The sequence below is a fragment of the Pogona vitticeps genome, chromosome 5 (genome assembly GCF_051106095.1).
Source record: "Pogona vitticeps strain Pit_001003342236 chromosome 5, PviZW2.1, whole genome shotgun sequence".
Lineage (NCBI taxonomy): Eukaryota > Metazoa > Chordata > Lepidosauria > Squamata > Agamidae > Pogona > Pogona vitticeps.
In genome coordinates, this window is record NC_135787.1 from 110557131 (window position 1) to 110577566 (window position 20436).

General features: G+C 44.1%; 1 protein-coding gene and 1 long non-coding RNA gene across 4 annotated transcripts in view; both read left to right on the forward strand.

Moving 5' to 3' along the window:
- Nucleotides 1-2429: 2429 nt before the first annotated feature.
- MCM10 (minichromosome maintenance 10 replication initiation factor) overlaps nucleotides 2430-20436 on the forward strand; it is a 48281-nt gene continuing 30274 nt past the window's right edge. For 2 of the 3 annotated variants that reach the window (XM_020797808.3, XM_078394266.1), the window contains exons 1-5: nucleotides 2430-2631; nucleotides 4718-4770; nucleotides 15705-16037; nucleotides 18447-18551; nucleotides 19779-19916. In XM_020797808.3, coding sequence (XP_020653467.3) covers nucleotides 4764-4770; nucleotides 15705-16037; nucleotides 18447-18551; nucleotides 19779-19916 — 583 coding nt within the window. In that variant the 5' untranslated portion in view covers nucleotides 2430-2631; nucleotides 4718-4763. Of the gene's footprint in view, nucleotides 2632-2760; nucleotides 2897-4717; nucleotides 4771-15704; nucleotides 16038-18446; nucleotides 18552-19778; nucleotides 19917-20436 lie in introns of those variants that run through there. The other variant, XM_073000763.2, reaches the window with a different exon arrangement.
- LOC144589501 (uncharacterized) lies at nucleotides 6318-11903 on the forward strand. Its single transcript, XR_013545649.1, has 2 exons — nucleotides 6318-6453; nucleotides 11714-11903. It is a non-coding gene; the product is annotated as an uncharacterized LOC144589501 (long non-coding RNA).

Here is a 20436-nt window from a genome sequence, read left to right on the forward strand (position 1 = left end):
GCCAGATAAGACTGTTTTGCTGTCTGTCACACTCTTAGCCTCTGAAATCATATGTCTATGGGTAGCACTGGTTCAATAAGTACCTGCAATATGTCATTCTTCAAGGGGAATATAATCCTGAGGAAAATTACTGCAGCCCACAACTCTTATTAGCCACCTTCCAAATCACCTAAATTTAAGTTTCCTTTTAAGTTTCCATCCAACAGCTGCCCCCCAGGTCTGTGTAAGATTAATTTTGTGTGCTTTGGGAGCAGTGAACAGAAATGAGAATTGAGTTAGAACTGTGTCCCTCTCGGTCCAAGCCTGTGGAGGATGTTGTCCTGCTGTAGATGCTAAAGGAGAAAAGGAGACAGACTGCAACCTTTCATTACCAAAGGATGAAGAGGTCATCCAACACCATCTTTTGGCCTTGTGTCATCCCCATTCCCCAAGAAGCAACTGTTATTAAAGCATATTTCCAATCTCTGCTCTAGGAATACGGCTGCAATGGATTCCATGGTGGTTACTATCAGAACCTGAGGAGAAGTCAAAGAGAATCAACAAGCTTGTAGTCCCTTCCTTCCTTCCCCTGATTAGGATGATCAAGGCAGTTTGAATCCCACAGCTAGTTTGGAAGCCAAACTAAAAGTAGTGAAAATCAGCATTATCATACTATCAAAAGAGGAGAACTAATTTTGGCTGGAAAAGACTTGTTAGCGAAAATGATATTAAACTGACTGCATTGATTATTTTTACAAAAATTCACTAGATGATTGATTTGTTCCTAAACAATAGTTTGCTCTTAAAACAAAGCATTTCTTCCCAAAACATACAGACTTGTCAAAATGTACTGAAAATAAGCAGGTTGCTTAGACGAGAGTGGTGAGAACTAATGTTTTCTAAATGCAGAATGTGAAAACATCCATCAAAATGTACTGTATTGTTAAAAGAAGCACTTTCATTTAGTTGTTTAGCCCTGTCTGACTCTTCGTGACCCCATGGACCAGAGCACGCCAGGCCCTCCTATCTTCTACTGCCTCCCGGAGCTGTGCCAAACCCATGTTGGTTGCCTCAATGACACCGTCCAACCATCTCATGCTCTGTCGTCCCCTTCTCCTCTTGCCTTCACACTTTCCTAACATCAAGGTCTTTTCCAAGGATTTTTCTCTTCTCATGAGATGACCAAAGTATTGGAGCCTCAGCTTCAGGATCTGTCCTTCCAGTGGGCACTCAGGGTTGATTTCCTTTAGAATGGATAGGTTTGTTCTCCTTGCAGTCCAGGGGACTCTCAAGAGTCTCCTCAAGCACCACAATTCAAAAGCATCAATTCTTTGGTGGTGGACTTTTTCTAATGCCGGAGTCAGCAAGCTGCGTGTGAGAGCAGAGAGGAATATGGAGCATTAGAACTGCTTAATCTGGCAAAACTAATTGATCCAAAGTATAGCCTTGCAAAGGATTAACCAACCAGTTTGGGGTTTCATATTGTTTCCCCCTAAAATAGCTTTTTCTTTCTCTCTGAGAAAAAAAAAACTTTTTGGATTTTGTCCTGTGTTTGGAGTATTGCCTTTACTTCCATTCAGAGGCCATAATCCATAAATCATAACTGGGTGCACATATATTAGGGCAGCAACATATCTACATGCAAGTCCCTGAAACGTGAAGCTGCTACACCCAACTGATGGTTGATCTTGGGGAGCATATCTAAGCTTTTATTTTTGGGGGGTGATGGGGTGAAATCTTGCCTGGAAATCCAAACAAGCCTCAGCAACACCTTAAACGTTATATATTTGAGGGAGCTGAAACAGCTAGACCTCCTAAGGCTGTAAACATCTTGCCTAGATATACTGTATTACCAACATTTATTCTTCTCCCGTTTCCCAAGTTTTGCAACGCCCCAGCCACTAAAGAGTATTGTATGACTCCCAACTTTTTCCCTCTCTATTTTAAATACTTTGGTGGCCCAGTAACATACTCCCCCCCTCTACTTTTTTAAACTCTGCAGTATTCACATGGACTGAATCGCCGGATTGCTGTGAACTCTTATTTCACTCACAGCCTTTCGCTTCAATCTGCAGCATTGTGGACTATATTGGCTGTGCCAGGGAAATGTCTTAAAAACCTTAAGAACAACCTTTTCCACACACAAAAGGGCTCAAGCAAGAAAAGAGCTGGAAGCCTCCTCTTTGCAACTTTGTTCCTGGGACCGAAACGGGGAACTTTGATAACTCTTAAGGTTTGCGAGGAATTTGGATTGTAATCCACCAACGTTCATATTGAAATAAACAGAGGAGTCTTAAAGACTGCAGCGCTCGTGTTTTTATTTTGTTCTCTACGTGGAATGAGGCCGGGGCAGCAATCGCTGTAAAAAGTCTATCTCTTCTTATCTCTATGGTACTCGCAAGAGCGAGCGAACGAACAAAACGCTTTAGAGCATGCGCATTCTGCATTTTGTGATGTTTATCCTCCCCGTAGAAGCTTAGAGACAGGAAAACAGAGAGCGGTACTTCAGTTTCCGGGGTGGCGTAAATGCGTCGGCTGGGGTAAGGGGGCGGAGCGTCGGTGAGTTAGAATTTTGGCGGGTGACTAAGGGAGGCGCAGAGCCTTTAAGTGCGCCCGGGGAGCTTATTTGGCGGGAAGACGGTGCGCCATCAGGTGAGAGAGCTTTTGTTCCTTTTAGAAAGAGGGGGGTCATTTGGAAATGGGAAGCAGCACGAGGTAGAGGGAAAAGATCCCAAGGGAATATGTAAGGAATATGAGCCTGTCCAGAGAAAGAGTGGCTTTATTTCCTATAGGGAGCGATTATTTCAGGGGTGGGGCTGATGATCAGGAAAGGGTCTGAGACTGCCCGCCATTTCAGTAAAGGAAAATGAATGGAGAAAAGAAAGACCAGCACAGGAGTCATAAGGGAGATATAATGGTAAGCGAGATATGGCGTGGAGGGATTTCAAAAAGCAAGTTTGTAGCCCAGTTAAGATAATATATCCTGAAAATTGTTCTCTTTTTTTTTGGGGGGGGGAGTCATTTAAATAAAATATTTACAAAATTAAGTTTGCACATATTTCATTGGGACTTACTCCAAGTAAGGGCGCAGAGAAGATTGCAGCATTCAGACGCATTTATTCTTTGTGTAACAGATGTGACTTTTGTTACAAAACACATAAAGGACAGAGGACACTGAAAACGAGGCTGGGTGGTCGGTTCTTAATCTAGTGGCCAAGGCTATTATAGTACCTAATTCAGATATTAGGAGTTTTTCCCCCTTCTGCATAGACAAATGGCTTTTCCATTTTTGTGTGTGATTCCTTTTCCTAACTTCTTGCATTCAATTCATTTTGAATTGTTACATATATTGAAAAATCTTAGTAAAGTACTAGAATCAGTCTGAATGACAGGAGAGAACTGACTATACATTTGGAAATTCTTGAAATGGTTTTTATAATATGGTGGAGGCCCTTGTGTTGGGGAAAGGCAAGGAGCTTCAGCTCCAGTGATCTACTCCTGTGAGCAGAGTAAGGCAGGAGCCATGAAACTCATGTCATCCCTTCTTGAAGAATTAAAATGTGCAAGTGCAATTTGCACAGAAAGAGAAACTGCAATCTGATCTAAATGATGAGTGTATTGATAAGCTTTCTATAAACAGGTATGCATGTTTGGAGATTCATGTGCATGATTTGTGTGTCATCCATGTGCTTGCAAGGAATACCATGGCTTTGTTATTTCATTAACCAAATGACAGTTTCCTTTAGCAATGAACATTTGAGCCCTTGGACACGATTGCGAATCGTGAAAGCCAAACTTCTGCACAACCTACTCCATAATTTTCAAAGCCACATTTTGCTTAAAGTGTTGCCAGCAGTGAGGCTTGTGTGCTTGCTGTGGGAAACACACACGTTGTGTATACAGCACGTGCATTTCCTATGGAAATGTGAAGTTGCTCTTGACTGTACATACGCCGGTCCTTTATTTCAAAAAGCATGACAGAATTAATTAAAAGTACTATGCTTAATTTGTAGTGTCTTGTTTTTGGAACAAAAGTCATTGTTCAGGAATATCCTTTTTGTAAACATAGTGTTGACAATTTACTGAAGTGGGAATGTAGCTGTGACAAAATTCATGGCAAGAATGGGGAAACCACCTGTAGCTTATTCTCATTACAGCCTGCCTTCTAAAGTCTAGCTGCCTTTCACACCAGAGGAAGATAAACAAGAGTTGGGTGAGGGTCCTACATTTACATATTGCCCTTTCTTTTGTCCTCTCCTCCCTTTTCTAGATGAATGGGAAACATCTAATTTAATCACACTGACATGACTCCATGACATCTAGTTTGATTGAAGACTTTCATTTGTGTGAACTGACATTTGAGATCACGCTCCTACCCACCATGCAAAATTTGCTAACTGCATATAGATAACTAGCAGTGATGATTTTACTATTGAGATGTTGTACTTTACTGCTTTGGGTGTGTTTTACAGTTGCTTTTTTAGTATGGTATTTGTTTGATCCTCTTTAGTATGTGTATACGTAATGTTTTTAGCTGTAAACATTGTCTTTTAATGATGTAAACTGCCTTAAGGAAAAAGGCAGGGTAAAAATATTTTGAACATAATAAAATAAATGTATTCTACTAAGAAGATCTGTTCTCTTGGATTATGCAGTGATTTCTTTTTGACAGTCTGTGCAGGTTGATTTTATTTGTTAGGTCATATCTATTAATGCTATTGCTCTTGTGTATCTCTAGATTTCAAGAAGTAGTTTGCTACGTCTTTACTGGGGTTGCTGAAAATATGGATGGTGAGTTCTGAATCTGCTTTTAAAAATATATATATATCACTTTTAATTGATGCTTCTAGTGCATGGCTGTTTGTTTGTTTAAAATATTTTTATCCTGCCTTTCTTCATAAAGGAGCCGAGGGAGCTCTACACATGCTACATATATTGTTTAGGTCTCTACACATACTTAGCAACTTTGTACCAACAGTAATCACAGCAATTCAATCATTGCTTTTGATATATATATATTCTGAATTTTTGGAATTTGACTTGGTGTACACTAATTAGGAACAGTTTCATATTTCAAGATCCTTATTGTAGATTCTTTTTAAAAAAAAGTATGAATAAAGTATGAAAAAAAGAAAGTATGAACTAAGATAACTCAGGTTAAAATGCTTTAAACAGAATTCACAAGAGGCTAGAGAGAATAACAAACACCTCAGATCTAAATGATAGGACCCAATTCCTCCCTCTTATGGTCTCCTTCAGAAGAGAAGTTGGCACAATGAATGTCAAGCTTAAAAATACTGTATAATGGAAGCGCTTCATTTTGGAAGAGGAAGAAAGTGAGACCCAATTCTAGGCTTTCAATAGTGTCCTGAAGGCAGTCAGGAATCAAAGACAAAGCTTCAACAACCCAAGCCAAGGAGAAGCAGAGTAGCCACCTTTATGTGACCAGTCTCTAAGTGGAATCTAGTAATGAAAACCTATGATTAAGCACCTCAGGTTGCAACTGTAAACTTTCCCTGTCGCCATGGAAAGCCACTGCTTATTTAATCACGGGCCTCTGTTCCTTCCCACTATACTTAATTAGTCCTTTGACTTTGTATATGACTGCCTGTAAGTTCTGCCTATCCAGTCCTTTCCTTGCTTTACCATTCAAATGGAGGGCATGTCATTAGGCACCAGTGTGGGAATCAGAATTCCACTTTCTTAGAAGCAGGTGATAAGGTAACTGTTTAACTTATTCAACCGGGAAACGCCTCGTAAAAGCAGGCTATTGTTCTCAGTTGTGTCACGTATACTTTTGGTTACTGCGCATGCTCACCCTATGTAGTCATATGTAACCAATCAGAGATCGGGACGACCGAGGATGAGATGGCTGGACAGTGTCTGCGAAGCAACCAACATGAACCTGACACAACTCCGGGAGGCAGTAGAAGACAGGAGGGCATGGCGTGCTCTGGTCCATGGGGTCACGAAGAGTCGGACACGACTAAACGACTAAACAAACAAACAAAGAGATCGCCAGCTTGTTTTAATTGCCATATATGGAGATTGTGAGCCAGTCCGGACCGCCCGGGATGGACAGACTATAAAGGTTGTAAGTTTCCTTTGTTCTTCGGAGAAACCATTGCCCCGCGTGGCGATGCTTTTTCCCCGCTTCTGCAGCAGCGCTGAATAAACTTCCTCCTTCGTAGCCTTCGTGTCTCTGCCTCTCTGTTGGGCCTACGGGAACCGAGAATTCCGGATAACAGTTTTGGGGGCTCGTCCGGGATATCTGAACGCCCCGATTGGGGTCGGACTACAGTCCGTTTGAGGTCGGGCAGAACGGCAGCGGCGGTGGAGTGAACCGGAGGGCGCCCCTGCCTTTTCTTTAGGCAGCCGCTTCCTTCCCGACGTGTCGGCTGCTCGGCATCAAGAACTCGGAAAGGAGACACGAACGCGGGAGGATCAAGAGACCGGCCGACACCGTCTTTCGTGGTGAGTAGGAGATTTGAAAGAAGGGGGTTGTTAACGGGTGGTTGTCGCTGTGTGAGTGTGTGAGCAAGTGGACCTGCAGTTCCCTACGGTGACCGTTGTGTGATCCGGCGCCCTGGGTCAGGTCGAGTGAAAGTTGTCTCATACCTTTCGTATCCGTGTTTGAGAGACCCCTTACTCTCTGCGCAACCCCCCCCTTGTGTCTTTTGTCTCCCGCGGGATGGGGAATCAGACATCTAAAGCTAGAAGGAGGTCCGGTGGGGACCAGAAGAAAAAGGGGGATTCCATGGGGGACGCCCCGGTTCCGAAGGGTAAGATGGAACTAGGAATCCCGAGTAATAGTCTGCTGGGGAAACTATTACTCCACTGGGAAGCAGTTAAAGTGCAGGAATTCCAGACAGAGCAGGAAATGGTCCGCATGTGCACTGAAGTTTGGACACAGTTTGATATCCGTCCTAAATGGCCAAAATTTGGCTCCAATGATTTTGAGGACATCAAGCGGGTAGATGACGTCTACCTCGCTCATCCACCCCGGACTCCCTATGTGGACTCCTGGATGTGGTTTATAATTAAATTTGGAGAAGGAGTGAGGTTGGCAGTAAGTAGAGACTTGATAAGTTCCAAGCTACAAGGTGAGGAAATGTCAAAATTTGACCCGTTGGAGTTTGTGAATTATCGGCCTCCACCTCCAACGGCCCTGCCTGTAGCCGTGGCGGAACCGGTGTTGGTGCCGGCACAAGCGGCCGCGCCGCCACCGGCATTGGCTCCGCCGCCAGGGTATGATGAAGTACTGAGAGTGGAAGAACAGCCGAGTCCCATCCGGAGCAAGAGTCCCGAAAGCACTGCTTCGACTGTGGACTACTCCACCCCATTAAGAGAAGTTAAGGAAATAGCTGCCAAATGCCATGAGATTATAAATAGAATTGAGGATAGGACGCCGCCTACCGGGCCAGTAACCCGATCCAAAACACGGGAAATAGGGGAGCAATCAGGAGCCTGTGCGCAATATCCATTAAGGGAAGTTCCGATGGGAACAGGAGTCAGATATGTGGAGGTCCCATTAACAACCTCCGATATCCGAGTCATCAAACAACAACTGCCCAATCTTCCCGAGGACCCAGTAGGGTTTGTCTCGGGCCTTCGAGATGCCTTGGGAACAATGGTCTATAAGCCCACGGAACTGTTACATATTTGCAAACAACTGGCAGGAATTACATGTACCAATCAGGCTCTAGGACACGCTAGGAGAATTTGGCAAGCAGAGGACAGGGCACGTTTAGAAGACGAAGCAAGAGATAGATTCCCCGAGGTAACCCCAGCCGATTGGGATTTTCAAGATAATGCTTTCAGAGAAAGATGTGAGGAATTTAAGCATTACCTATTAAAAGGATTAGAGGCCACAGTGCCTAAGAGTGTGAGTGTTACCAAAGCCTTTGGACAATCTCAAGGAAAGGAGGAAAGTCCTGTGGAATATCTGGAAAGGTTGAAGAAAAATATTCGCATGTATGCAGGGTTAGACCCCGACGATGTGGCTAATGAAAACATTGTAAGGCTGCAGTTTGTGGCTGGGTGTTATCCAGACATAAAAGTCAAGCTTCAGAAGTTTGACCCAATGATGAACAAACCTATAGGGGACCTCCTCACCGAAGCCCAAAGGGTGGTGATGCGCAGGGAAGATGAGAAGGAAAAGAGGAAAGTAAAGCTGATGGTGCAGACGGTAGATAAAGTACTGGAAAAGAGGGTTCCAGGACAGAATCCCCCATGGACAGGGAACTGCGGACGAGGCCGCGGAAGAGGAGGATATGGCAACCAGGGAGGTAGAGGAAAACCCTGGGAAGGCAGAAAGGATGAAGCGCAGGGAGGAAAGGCACGGCAGACCCCGCTTCCACGTGATGTATGTGCGTGTTGTGGCGAGGTCGGCCACTGGAAGAGAGAATGCCCAAGAAGGAAGGGAAAGGAGACAGAAGAATTAGCCAGACTTGCGGCCTGTTATGAGGATTATGACGAATAGGGAGGTCAGGGCTGTCTGGTAAAAATTCCCGCCTGTGCCGAGCCCATGTTAACGTTACAGGTGGGTCAAGGGGGTAAGAGTGTTAGCTTCCTGGTAGATTCGGGGGCCACTAGGTCCAGTTTGTGCCAACCTGCTTGGGAGGGGCAGATCCCCGAATCAGGGGGATATTGCAATTTGGTAGGAATAGAAAATTCAGTGCAGCGAGCCCCGATCCTAAAACCCCTTCAGGTACAATGGCCCGAAAGTCCAGAAAAAGTGTGGCACGACTTCGTATGGACTCCGAATGCAGGGGTGAATTTGCTAGGCCGGGACTTGATGGCAAAATTGGGACTACAAATTATTCTCAAGGATCAGGTGTGCGAGATTAGAATGGCCGCCCTCAGGACTGAGGACGAAGCTGAAATAGACCCAGTTGTATGGGCAAGGCCAGGGAACCCCGGCCTAATGAAAGTAACTCCTGTCAAAATGCATTTAAAAACAGATGTACCTGTACAGTATATAGGCCTCAATATCCCATAAGACCCGAGGCTGAAGAAGGCCTCAAACCAGTGGTAAAGGAATTATTGGAAGATGGTCTTATTGAACCCAGCAGTTCTCCCTATTGCACCCCAATCTTGCCCGTAAAGAAACCTAATGGGACCTGGCGAATGGTTCAAGATCTTAGAGAAGTAAACAGGGTTGTGATCCCTAGAGCGCCCATAGTACCAGACCCACATACCATTATGAGGAAGATCCCTAACTCACATGTATGGTATACGGTGATAGATTTGAAATCGGCATTTTTCTGTGTACCAGTGGACTCAGAGTCGCGCCCGATATTTGCCTTTCAGTGGCCACACCCCGAAACAGGCAAATTGACCAGGTAGCAATGGTGCGTCCTCGCCCAAGGGTACACAGAATCCCCCACTATCTTTGGGGAAATCCTGGAAGAAATTCTCCATAAATGGACTCCTCCACCTGGAGTAATGTTAACACAATATGTAGATGATCTACTTCTGAGTGGGGCAGAAAGAAAATTGGTTAGGAAGGCTAGTGTAAGTCTTTTAAACTACCTAGGAGAACGGGGATTGCGAGTATCACGGGAAAAACTACAGTTCTGTGAGTCCAAGGTGAAATACCTGGGGCTGATACTGGACAGAGGAAAGAAATGCATTAACCCTGAAGGATCAAGGGAATTAGTAGCCTAAAAATGCCAACAACCAAGAGACAGCTCAGAAGTTTTCTAGGGACCATAAATTTTTGTAGGCAATGGATAGAAGGGTTTTCGGAACTAGGGCAACCGTTCTTGAAAAAGCTGCTAAAGGATGAACCAGAAGTTCTAGTCTTGGAAAAGTCCGACTATAAATTGTTTGACAAAATTAAGGAAATATTGTCCAAAGCCCCGGCCTTGGGGTTGTCAGACCCTAAGAAGCCTAGCCATCTGTTCGTGACAGTGGGAAACGGGGTAGCGAAAGGAGTGTTGGCCCAAAAGAAGGCAGGGCGATACCAACCAATTGGGTATTTGTCCAAACATTTGGACACAGTGGTAATGGGGTGGCCTACATGTTTACAAGCCTGTGCTGCGGCCGCAGAATTGGTCAAACTAGTGCGTAAATTATACCCATTTGAGGTAGTCATCCTGCATTCTTCTCACCAAATAAGGACCATTCTAATGCACACTGCTAGGCGATGGATGACAGACAGTAGGCTGATGCATATTGAGGCTATCCTCTTGGAAAAGCCCGATCTGTTATTAACTGCTACCGACCATTGCGGCCCTGCGGAAGGACTGTCGGAAACAGTCCAGAAGGAAATGAGCAACGAACATGATTGCGTAGCTCTAACTGACTTACAGACTAAGTTTAGGGAGGATCTGCAAGAGGAAGCAATTGAAGGGGCATGGAACTTGTATACAGATGGATCCTCCCGGGTGGTGAATGGGAGAAGAGTCACAGGTTATGCTGTGGTGGAAGATGGGGGCCTTAAGGTTGAGGCTGGCCCCCTTCCCCCTTCAATGTCCGCACAAACTGCAGAATTATATGCTCTAAAAAGGGCCCTGGAAATTAGTGAAGGGAAATCAGTAAACATTTGGACAGACTCTAAATATGCTTGTGGGGTAGTGCATGTTTTCGGAAAAATCTGGAGCGAAAAGGGACTCCTGACGTCTCAAGGGAAGAACTTGGCCCACCACTAATTGGTGCTTGAGACTTTGGAAGCTCTAGCTCTCCCGTCCCAGGTTGCTATCATCCACATACCTGGACATCAAAAGGGGAACGCCCCAGAGGTGGTAGGGAACCGATTGGCTGATGAAATGGCTAGAAAAGCCTCTGAAGAAGACCTCGACTCGGCCCGAATGGCAGCACTCATTCCAATCGTAAAGGAGGTCGTGGCTCCCTTAGTTTATTCGCAGAAAGAATTGGAATTAGCCGAAACACAAGGGGCGGTAATGATAAATGGTGTGTTAGAGATGAAAGACGGACGTACATGGTTGCCAGAGGGAGTAGTCAGGGAGGTTCTTAAGGCGCTCCACGAGGGAGGACATTGGGGAGTCAAAGCCTTGGTTACAGCTTTCCTACAAAAATACGTGGGCCGAAGAGTTTGGTCTCACGCGAATACCATTCTGGCTCACTGTATTCCATGCCAGCGGGTGAATAAAAACAACCCGAGGAAAGCAGAGATGGGTGGGAGACCACTTGCCATTCACCCATTTGAACGTTTACAGTGTGACTTCATAGACGTGCCAAAATCAGGGCCATGGAAACATTGTTTGGTAATTACTGACCAACTTACTGGATGGATGGAAGCTTACCCAACGGCCAGAGCAACTGCGGGAACTGTGTGTAAAATTTTATTGGAACAAATAATTTGTAGATACGGGATAATTAGTTCAATGGACAGTGACAGAGGAACGCATTTCACTCAGAGAGTGCTACAGCGGGTAGCTGATACTTTGGGAATCACGTGGAAATTACATACTCCATGGCACCCTCAGAGTTCAGGCAAAACTGAAAGAATGAACTAGACACTGAAAAATCAGGTCATTAAACTAACACAGCAGACTCACTTGCCCTGGCCTAAGGTATTGCCTCTAGCTCTGTATGCAATTAGGACTAAACCTCACAGCAGCACTGGGCTGTCGCCCTTTGAGGGTTTGTACGGGATGGGAATTTGGGATGTGAGCGCGCAAAAGACTAACCCGAATCTAGACCTGTATAAAGATGCATTTATCAGAAAGCATTTGCTGGCACTATTTTCCATTCTCTCCGATAATAGGCAACAAGGGATTTCGGTGCAGAGGACCCCCTTAGAAGTAGCAGTACATTCGTTCCAGCCCGGCGATTGGGCGTACGTGAAGGCTTGGAAAAGTGAACCCCTTCCCCGAAGTGGCTGGGCCCGTATCAGATACTGCTGACAACAGAAACTGCTATACGAACTAAGGAACTTGGTTGGACTCACCACACCAGAGCCAAACACGCGGCCGATCCTGAAGTACAGTGGGAAGTTATTCCTACCCCTGATGAACTGAAAACTATACTGAAAAGAAAAACTTGGCCAAGACTTTGTGGGATGCCAGTTGGTGGCACACTCCGTATTGCCGTGCCTGTCAGATAACTAAGGATAAGGACCTGTGTTTGAGCTCAGACCCTGAGTCGGGTGAAGATAGTGACTGTGAATCTGAAACCTCTTCAGTAAGGGATTTCTTGGAGCCCGAAAGGGAATTCTACCACCAGTTTGGGAGCTGTGATTCCCTCCCCACTCATATTGAAGAGTGCCCCCGACACATTTGTTCGGAGTCCGGCCCCTGTTTGCCCACCCAACAGGCTAGCCCTGGCCCAAACCCACATCGGGCCCTCCTTGGGGCCCGAGGAGATTGTTAGTCTCTTTCTTTCGTCCCTTGGCAGTCCATTCGGGGAACCTGGGGACGTCAGGAATCTTATAGATCCTCTCTTAGGGGCATACCCTTTTGAACCCCACTGCTTACTGCATTGTCACCTTTGTCCCCACCATTGGTGTGCCCGGGTATCTAAATTTGACGAGGAACCCACACTAAGGTGGTACTTGATCAAGGTGGGATATCACACTGGTTTGTGGTCGGAGAGTGTGTGGGCAGTAGACACACCTACAGCAAACTACCGGTGGAAGCCCGAGGCAGGTCAAGCCGTTAAGGCAGAGATAGTTCCAGGAGGATGGCTTCACAACGCCCCTCTGATGCACTCCGAAACGTGCTGGAAGTGTCGGAAAACGAGCCCCTGCCCTCCGCTCGTGCGAGATCTCGAGAACGAGGAGTGGAACGCCCACTACCGGTATCGGTAAGGCACACTCATCCAGTGTCTTGGAAGGGAATTTGGCAAATGATGGCAGGAAGACCAAGAGTGGGAGGCAAACTGACAGTGTCCATGGGTATCCTCTTCTGCCTTATGCTCCAAGTAGCAGGAAACTCATGCCCCTGCATAACAACAACAAGACAGGGAAACAGGGAACAACAGACCTTAGCCTATAAATCAATTTTCAATTGTGGTGGTACCATCACTTCTTGTATATTCGACAGGGTGGAGTACAGAGTTTGTCAGGACTCCTCTGGAACCCAAACTTGTTATGACCCTAAAGAAAACCCCGAGAGGATTTGGATTGAACTTCGTGTTAATGGTAAATTGATAACGCGGGTTGAACGAAAGGGAGACCACCCTATTTCTTTAATTTTTGATGTGTGTGAGGCAATTAGCCATGGAGACTGGACTAGAACTAAATGCGGTGGGATAGACTGGGTCCAGCATTATATGGTGCAACATAAGTATATGGGGGATAGCAGCAAGTGTGGGTCGGGAACGCACCTGTTTGTTCCCACATGGAACTGTGTGAAATGGGCCACTTGGTCTACCACAGACCGCACTGCTAACCTAAAGAAGGTGCCCGTAAAATCCGATTGTACCTGGGGCTCCTGTAATCTTGTTAACTTTACCATACTGCAACCCGAAGAATGGGACAAGAAAGACAAATGGGGTAAATCCATGTGGGATAAGACGTTCAGTATACTCATTGATGGAGAAGGAAAAGACCCCGGGGCGCCCGTTAAGATTATTCAAGTAAAAGAATATCGAGTGGGAGAAGATTTGAGACGATACATGGACTTTTGGAGGGAAGCGGCCACGGACCCTTGGGAACAATCCTTAACACATAAAACCGTTAATCTTTTTATTGAACTAGCTCAGACTGTTGCAGTTACCATGAATGTTTCTAACTGCTACATTTGTGGTGGGACCCTAAAAGGGGATCAGTGGCCTTGGGAAGTATTGGAATGGAATAGTGAGGCCCCTTATAACATGTCAGGCCTACCAGACCACAAGATAAAATCACGATGGGATTTGTCTAACAATCTAATTGGTCGATTTTGTATTCAGCGGACCCCAACCGGGCTGACGCTACCCTTAAGTGTGGGGGATTCAAATTGTCAAAACACCCGGATTATCAATGGGTCACAGTTATCTTACTGGGGAAACCAGACTATTAATCCATGGACCAACCTAACTCAAGAGGTGGCGGTCCTATGGCACAATGGTAGTATGCAAGAAGAAGGGAAAGCTCCGCCAGGCTTGTATTGGATCTGTGGAACCACAGCATATTCACACTTGACTGTAAATTGGACTGGAACTTGTTTTCTGGGCCATTTAAAACCGTTCTTCTTTATGATTCCTTTGGAAAAAGGGACCAACTTGGGGCAGGCAGTTCCTAATAGGAGGAAAAGGGAGTTAAAGATTGGAACATGGAAGGACGATGAATGGCCCCCGGAGCGAATAATTGCCTATTATGATCCAGCAAGTTGGGCACAGGATGGATCCTATGGTTACAGAACCCCAATATATTTACTAAATAGACTTATCAGGTTGCAAGCCGTGGTAGAATTACTAACCCGAGAAAATGAGCAAGCTTTGCTACTTTTGGCCAAACAAAATACTAAGATTAAAAATGCAATATATCAAAACAGATTAGCTTTAGATTATTTGCTAGCAGCTGATGGTGGAGTGTGTGGAAAATTCAACTTAACCAATTGCTGCCTAGAAATTGGAGATACGCAGGAAGCAATTGCAGAAATTACAGGGCGTATGCGAGAAGTAGCACATGTCCCTATTCAGACCTGGACTGGTGTGTTGGATACCTCAGGTTGGTTGGGCGGAATTTTTAATAACTGGAAACAAGCTTTGTTCTTTCTTTGTGTAGCTTTGTTAGGTTTAATGATAATACCATGTATAATACCACTGATTCGTAATATGATCAATTCAGCTGTACAAGCGGCACTGCCAAAAACACAGATGATAGTACGGGCGCCCGAGATCCAATACAAAATCATCCCCGCCCAAGAGGAAAACGAGCCTTGAATAAGTTAAAGTATGTTGGGAAAAGAAAATGGGGGATTGATAAGATAAGGTAACTGTTTAGCTTATTCATCCGGGAAACGCCTCGTAAAAGCAGGCTATTGTTCTCAGTTGTGTCACGTATACTTTTGGCTACTGCGCATGCTCACCCTATGTAGTCATATGTAACCAATCGGAGATCGCCAGCTTGTTTTAATTGCCATATATGGAGATTGTGAGCCAGTCCGGACCGCCCGGGATGGACAGACTATAAAGGTTGTAAGTTTCCTTTGTTCTTCGGAGAAACCATTGCCCCGCGTGGCGATGCTTTTTCCCCGCTTCTGCAGCAGCGCTGAATAAACTTCCTCCTTCGTAGCCTTCGTGTCTCTGCCTCTCTGTTGGGCCTACGGGAACCGAGAATTCCGGATAACACAGGCATAATTAAATCCAGTAAGTAAACTTGTACAGCATTGCCTTTTATCTTTCTGACCAGTATCTTGTTCTTTAGCTCTGCCAGTGCAACAGGAGTGATGTCACTGGCAGTAGCAAGTTGCAGCTACTTACAAAGGCCCTGTTTTAATTTTGGCTTGTGCACAATTAGTATACAATGAAATGAAGCTGTGCAGTGTATCAAAACAGGGACTCTTCAATTAGCAGCAATTTCCTGCTGCCAGTAATGTCAGCTGTAGAGCATGATACTACAAGAAAAACATCTCTGCATGTTTTTGTTGTACATGGTGTAACTCCTTAACAGATTCAAATGCAGAAACTAGATTTAGTTTTCTGTGTTTTCTAACTATGAGGTAATCATTGGATGTAAGATTAAGTATGCCTTATATTTTGATTTGGGTATGGAGAGGCTTTGTGTCATTTGAACACAGGCAAGGTTCAACATGTTATACCCTTTCTTGCAGATGACGATAATTTGGATATGTTGGCCTCCCTCTTAGAAGAGAATGAGGCTGGTGAACAGGAAGGTCAGGAAGAAAATGGAGTGAATAGTGTGTCTACAGTTGGAGAGCCAGATGAATATGATCAGCTCTTTGATGCAGAGGATGATGAATCCTATACTGAGGGGGTAGAGGATGATAGAGGAGACTCCAGTGACTCCAAGGAAAATGTGGCTGTCTTGTTTGGTGACATGAGTGACCGATCAGAAGAGGAGGAGAAAGAGGAAGCAGCGCATGGGGGTCCTCATTCAGGAGTTGCTGATCAGCCGAAGGAGAACACCAACCAAGCTCTGCAAGGTTCGTTAAAGTGTTTTTGTATTTGTGTTGGTTTAAAGCATTTGGAACACTTGTCCCCTTTGGTAGTGTGAAGAAATACCAAGGGGGCAGGTGACTGAGATTTTTTAATAAGAAAAAAAAATCTTTTTAACCAGTGGAAAGAAATTGAATTAATACAATTTTGGAAAGAAAGTTTGTATTAAAAGTATTGCTCCAAAGGGTCCTGTTGGTATGGGGAGCACTATGGTTTAGAGTGTATTCGAATTTTTTTTGTATTTGTTTTTGTTTTGGAAATTTTAAAAAAGAAATTTCTGTCATAGACATTGTTGGAATTTTTCAAGAAAAAACATTTGCAATTATTTTTAATGTACAATAATTTTTCTTAAGATGTGTTCATTTTTAATTTCAAATTAGAAACTGAACTTTTGTTAAAAAGCAAAGTTGGGAAGGCATCAAGGTTTCTAGGAAGTCTAAAAGGGGACATGATGCAAAAGGTTTGGAAGCACCAGATTAAAGTTAAGTACTGTGTCAAATACAGTGGTCCCTCAATTTACAACCATAATATGTTCCAGAAGATGGACATAATTCAAAATGGTTGTAAGTCAAAGCACCATTTTCCATAGGAATGCACTGAAACACAATCTGTTCTGGCCAAAGAAAAAAAATTGACCACAAAAATTCACTACAAGATTCATTGGAAATACGATTAATCCCTTCTGGCTGAAGGGGGGGGAAGCAATGAAGTGTGCAAGACCTATCGGAAATGCACAGAAAACAAAGGGGGCAGGTCAGAAATGCAAAGAAAACAAAGGAAAAAGCAAGGGAAGCATGCAGGACCTAGCAGAAATGGGGGGAAAACCCCAAAAAGCAACCAAGACCCATCGGAAATGGGAAAGAAGCCCAAAAGCAACCAAACCCCCCAAGACCTATCAAAAATAAGGAAAAACCACCCAAAAAGCAACCAAACCCCCCAAGACCCGTCGGAAATGGGGAGGAGCCAAAAAACAAACAACCCCCCAAGACCCATCATAAATGGGAACACTGCAAAAAGCAACAAAAACCAACAAGACCCATCAGAAATAGTGGGGGGGAACCAAAAAACAAACAAACCCCCCCAAGACACATCATAGCACAGAAACATAACCCCCCCAGCCCAAAACCACACTGCAAAAACACTCAGAACAGCTTTTAAAAAGCAGAAAACAGCACCTTACCTTACCAGGCAGCCCAAAGCCTCCCTGCAAACACACACACACACTCACTCAGAAGCAGAAGCGAGGCAATCCCAAGCCTCCTTCGATGCACGCTCTCTAACTGCTGGGGCAAAAGAGCTACAAAGAAGCAGCCTTGTCGCCCCCTACAGTTAGAAATTTGAATTTCCTTCCTTTTCCCCCCTGCCTTTTTCTGTTTGTAAGTGGAAGCTCCAGTCGCAAGTAGAAGCAAAATTTTGCGGCTGGAGCTGGTCATAAATAGGGATGTTCGTAAGTCGAGGCACCACTGTATGAGGCTTTTGTCTTGTCTTTGAGGCAGAGCGAGTTGGTGCCTCATCTGATCTTAGCATGTCTGCCTACTCTGCATTTGTGCTGGGACTTTTAAGTCAAGGATAAGCATCCTATCGTTCAAGGGCCATATGTAGCCCTGAGCCTAAAAGATTAAGTCTCTGCAAGACAGGAATTCAGCCTTTTGGTAAGATTTCTTCTCCCTGACAGCCTGCTGAGTAGGAGGGAAGAAGGACTGGAAGAAGAGGGAGAAAAGTTAGGGACAAAAAGAGGGGGGAAACCCCTTCACCAACTGTGTCTGGTGGCCCTTCCTACTGCTGCCTTTCGTCCCCATGCCAACAAGCCACCTGCCTCTGCAGTGAATTGCCCACAACAGAGTATAGCCTTTTCAAGGCACTTTGGATTCTTCAGGATGAGTGCTAGTTTTAAACAGCAGGAATTAAATGTGTGTGGAATTGAGCAAATCAGTTGTATCAGGAGAACAAAATTTGACTCGTTGGGATTTGTGGGAGCTTTATGGTATGGATGGTATATGAATAGCCTTCCAGATGTTTTCAGACAGCAGATCCCATCATGCCTTACCTTTACCTGAGCTTGTTATGGGAATTGCTGCCCAACAACCTCTGGAGGGCCATCTCTGCTTTAAAGCAGATAAAGCAATGGTTCTCAACCTTAGGTCCCCAGATGTCCTTAGACTGAAACTCCCAAAAGCCTTCACTATGAGCTGTGCCAGCCAGGATTTCTGGGAGCTGGAGTCCAAGACCCTCTGGGGACCGAGGTTAGGAGTCATTTCTTGACATTTCTAACTTCCTGCTTCCTCTTTATTTTTGCCTAAATTGTGTTGACTGACTTTAAAACTATGATTTTATCTCATCTTGTGCTTTACAGAGTACACTTTTAAATTGTTAAGTTTATCCCTTTTCTCTCCTAGATGAGTTGAGAAAATTACAAGAACAAATGAAGAAACTACAGGCACAATTAGAAATGACAGCAATAGCACAGCCAGTTAACACTGTCCCTAGCAAGAAAGCATCTGGTAATTAGTCTGTTTGCCTCATTTACTCTTCAGCATGCATTTTCATGTTCACAGATCAGCTACACTGGCAAATATTACAAAACAAATATTACAAAGGGGGAAAATGATTATCAAGGATTCTGTTAGTTGATAATATACATTTTTCAGGGTTCAAAAAAAGTTACTGGGAGAGTCTGAGATTTGTACTTGAAAAATAGTTTTTCTAATTTGTAGGGTTTAATCCATTACTCTGAGCACTGAGATAGTCAATGCTTGCTGATGTATTCCTGAGTATATTAAGAACATCAGTACTTTTGCATCATGCATAAACTGGGGAAAGGATAATATATGAACTCCAAAGGAACCTGATTATTGGAGACGTTGAAGATGTATGCAGTCACCCTCAACATTGGGAAACATACTTGCACCCCAAAAGAATAAGATATTTCTATACAGGCTAGAAATTGAGACGTTATATGCAATCTAAGATACCCCTATTATTAGAAAATGCAGGAATGAAAGGTTTTGGTGCCTGGCGGCCAACGCTCAGGATGTTCTTCCAAAGGTCAGCACTTAGCAAGCCAACCCTTACTTAGCGTAGCCCAGGACAGTCTAGAGGAGGCTTGTTAGGGTTTGTTTATACCCTGGAGCAGTTCTAGGACTGTGTATCTATGCTCTCAGAATGCAGTCTAAATTATCTAATAAAACGATTTCTGAATTGATTGGGTTGGTGGTGTTGGAGGATGGGGATTTGTTGGGTTGGTATTGAGACAGTGCAGGCCCATTTTAAAACTACTGTTGAGCCTAAAGGAGAGAAAAAGCAATGTGATTAGCCAGAGTTTAAGGACTGCATTTCCCAGAAACACTGACCAGCACCGCTAGTGGTTAAAGCTTTTGGGAATTGCAGTCTGAGAACACTAGGGTTACCCAAGGTTGGGAGCTACTGCTTTACATCAAGTACATGGGAAGCTGTATCAAACTCAATTGGAAGCACTCTTCTGACATGTAGGGTTCAGTTTCTCTTTTATTAACAAGTAAAGCATTAAGGTTTAAAATATGTTTATTAAATACTATACTCCATTTTTTCCCTTCTGGGTAAACATGTATAGTACCATTGGGGGAACTATAACCCTCTTAGACTATAATTCCCGTCATCCACTGGGCACATTGAAAGGTCACCAATTTCTCAATTTTGATGGAAATATCTTCACTGCAAGTTTTTAAAACATCTTTTCATGTGTTCCTCAGGTAAATTGTCTGCCCCTCCCTTAAAGGAAAGGCAATCTCTGAAACTTCAAGAATCACCAAGTTTCTCCACCCAGCTCAACTGTCCTGATTTGCTACCATCCAAAAATCAACCCCAGAAGCCCAGATCATCCCTTTCTGGTACAGTAGGCAATCATTTCCCTTGACTTAAAGCATAGGAGGAGCTACATATTAATTTTTTTTCTCCTTAAGGAAACAAGCTTGACACCATATATTCTCTGGGACAAAAAAGCCAAATACACATTCTGCCAGTGGAAATCTGCATTATTCAACATGCAACATTTTGATTATTTTGAGCATGAGGAGCTTACCCATGTGTAAATGTTAGAGATGTGCTGGCTAAAGAGCAGTTGATACTAAGAAGTTTGAAGGGATGCAAATCCGCCTCTAATTTGCAGTTGCTCAAAGTGACAAGCTTTCTGGGAAAAGGTAAAAGCACTGTTTTAGTGCTGGATTAGTTGGTTGTCTTTCTTCCATGATCATATTGCCTCTGACTATATTTAAGTAATATCTGCTGATTTTTGGAAGAAGTTCTGTGTTGTGCTATTTGATGGTCTGAAGCCTTTAAGTCTTCTAAGAAACCTCTTACATTGACAACCATAGATGAACCATGTCATCTAGACAGAATGTTTTCACATAG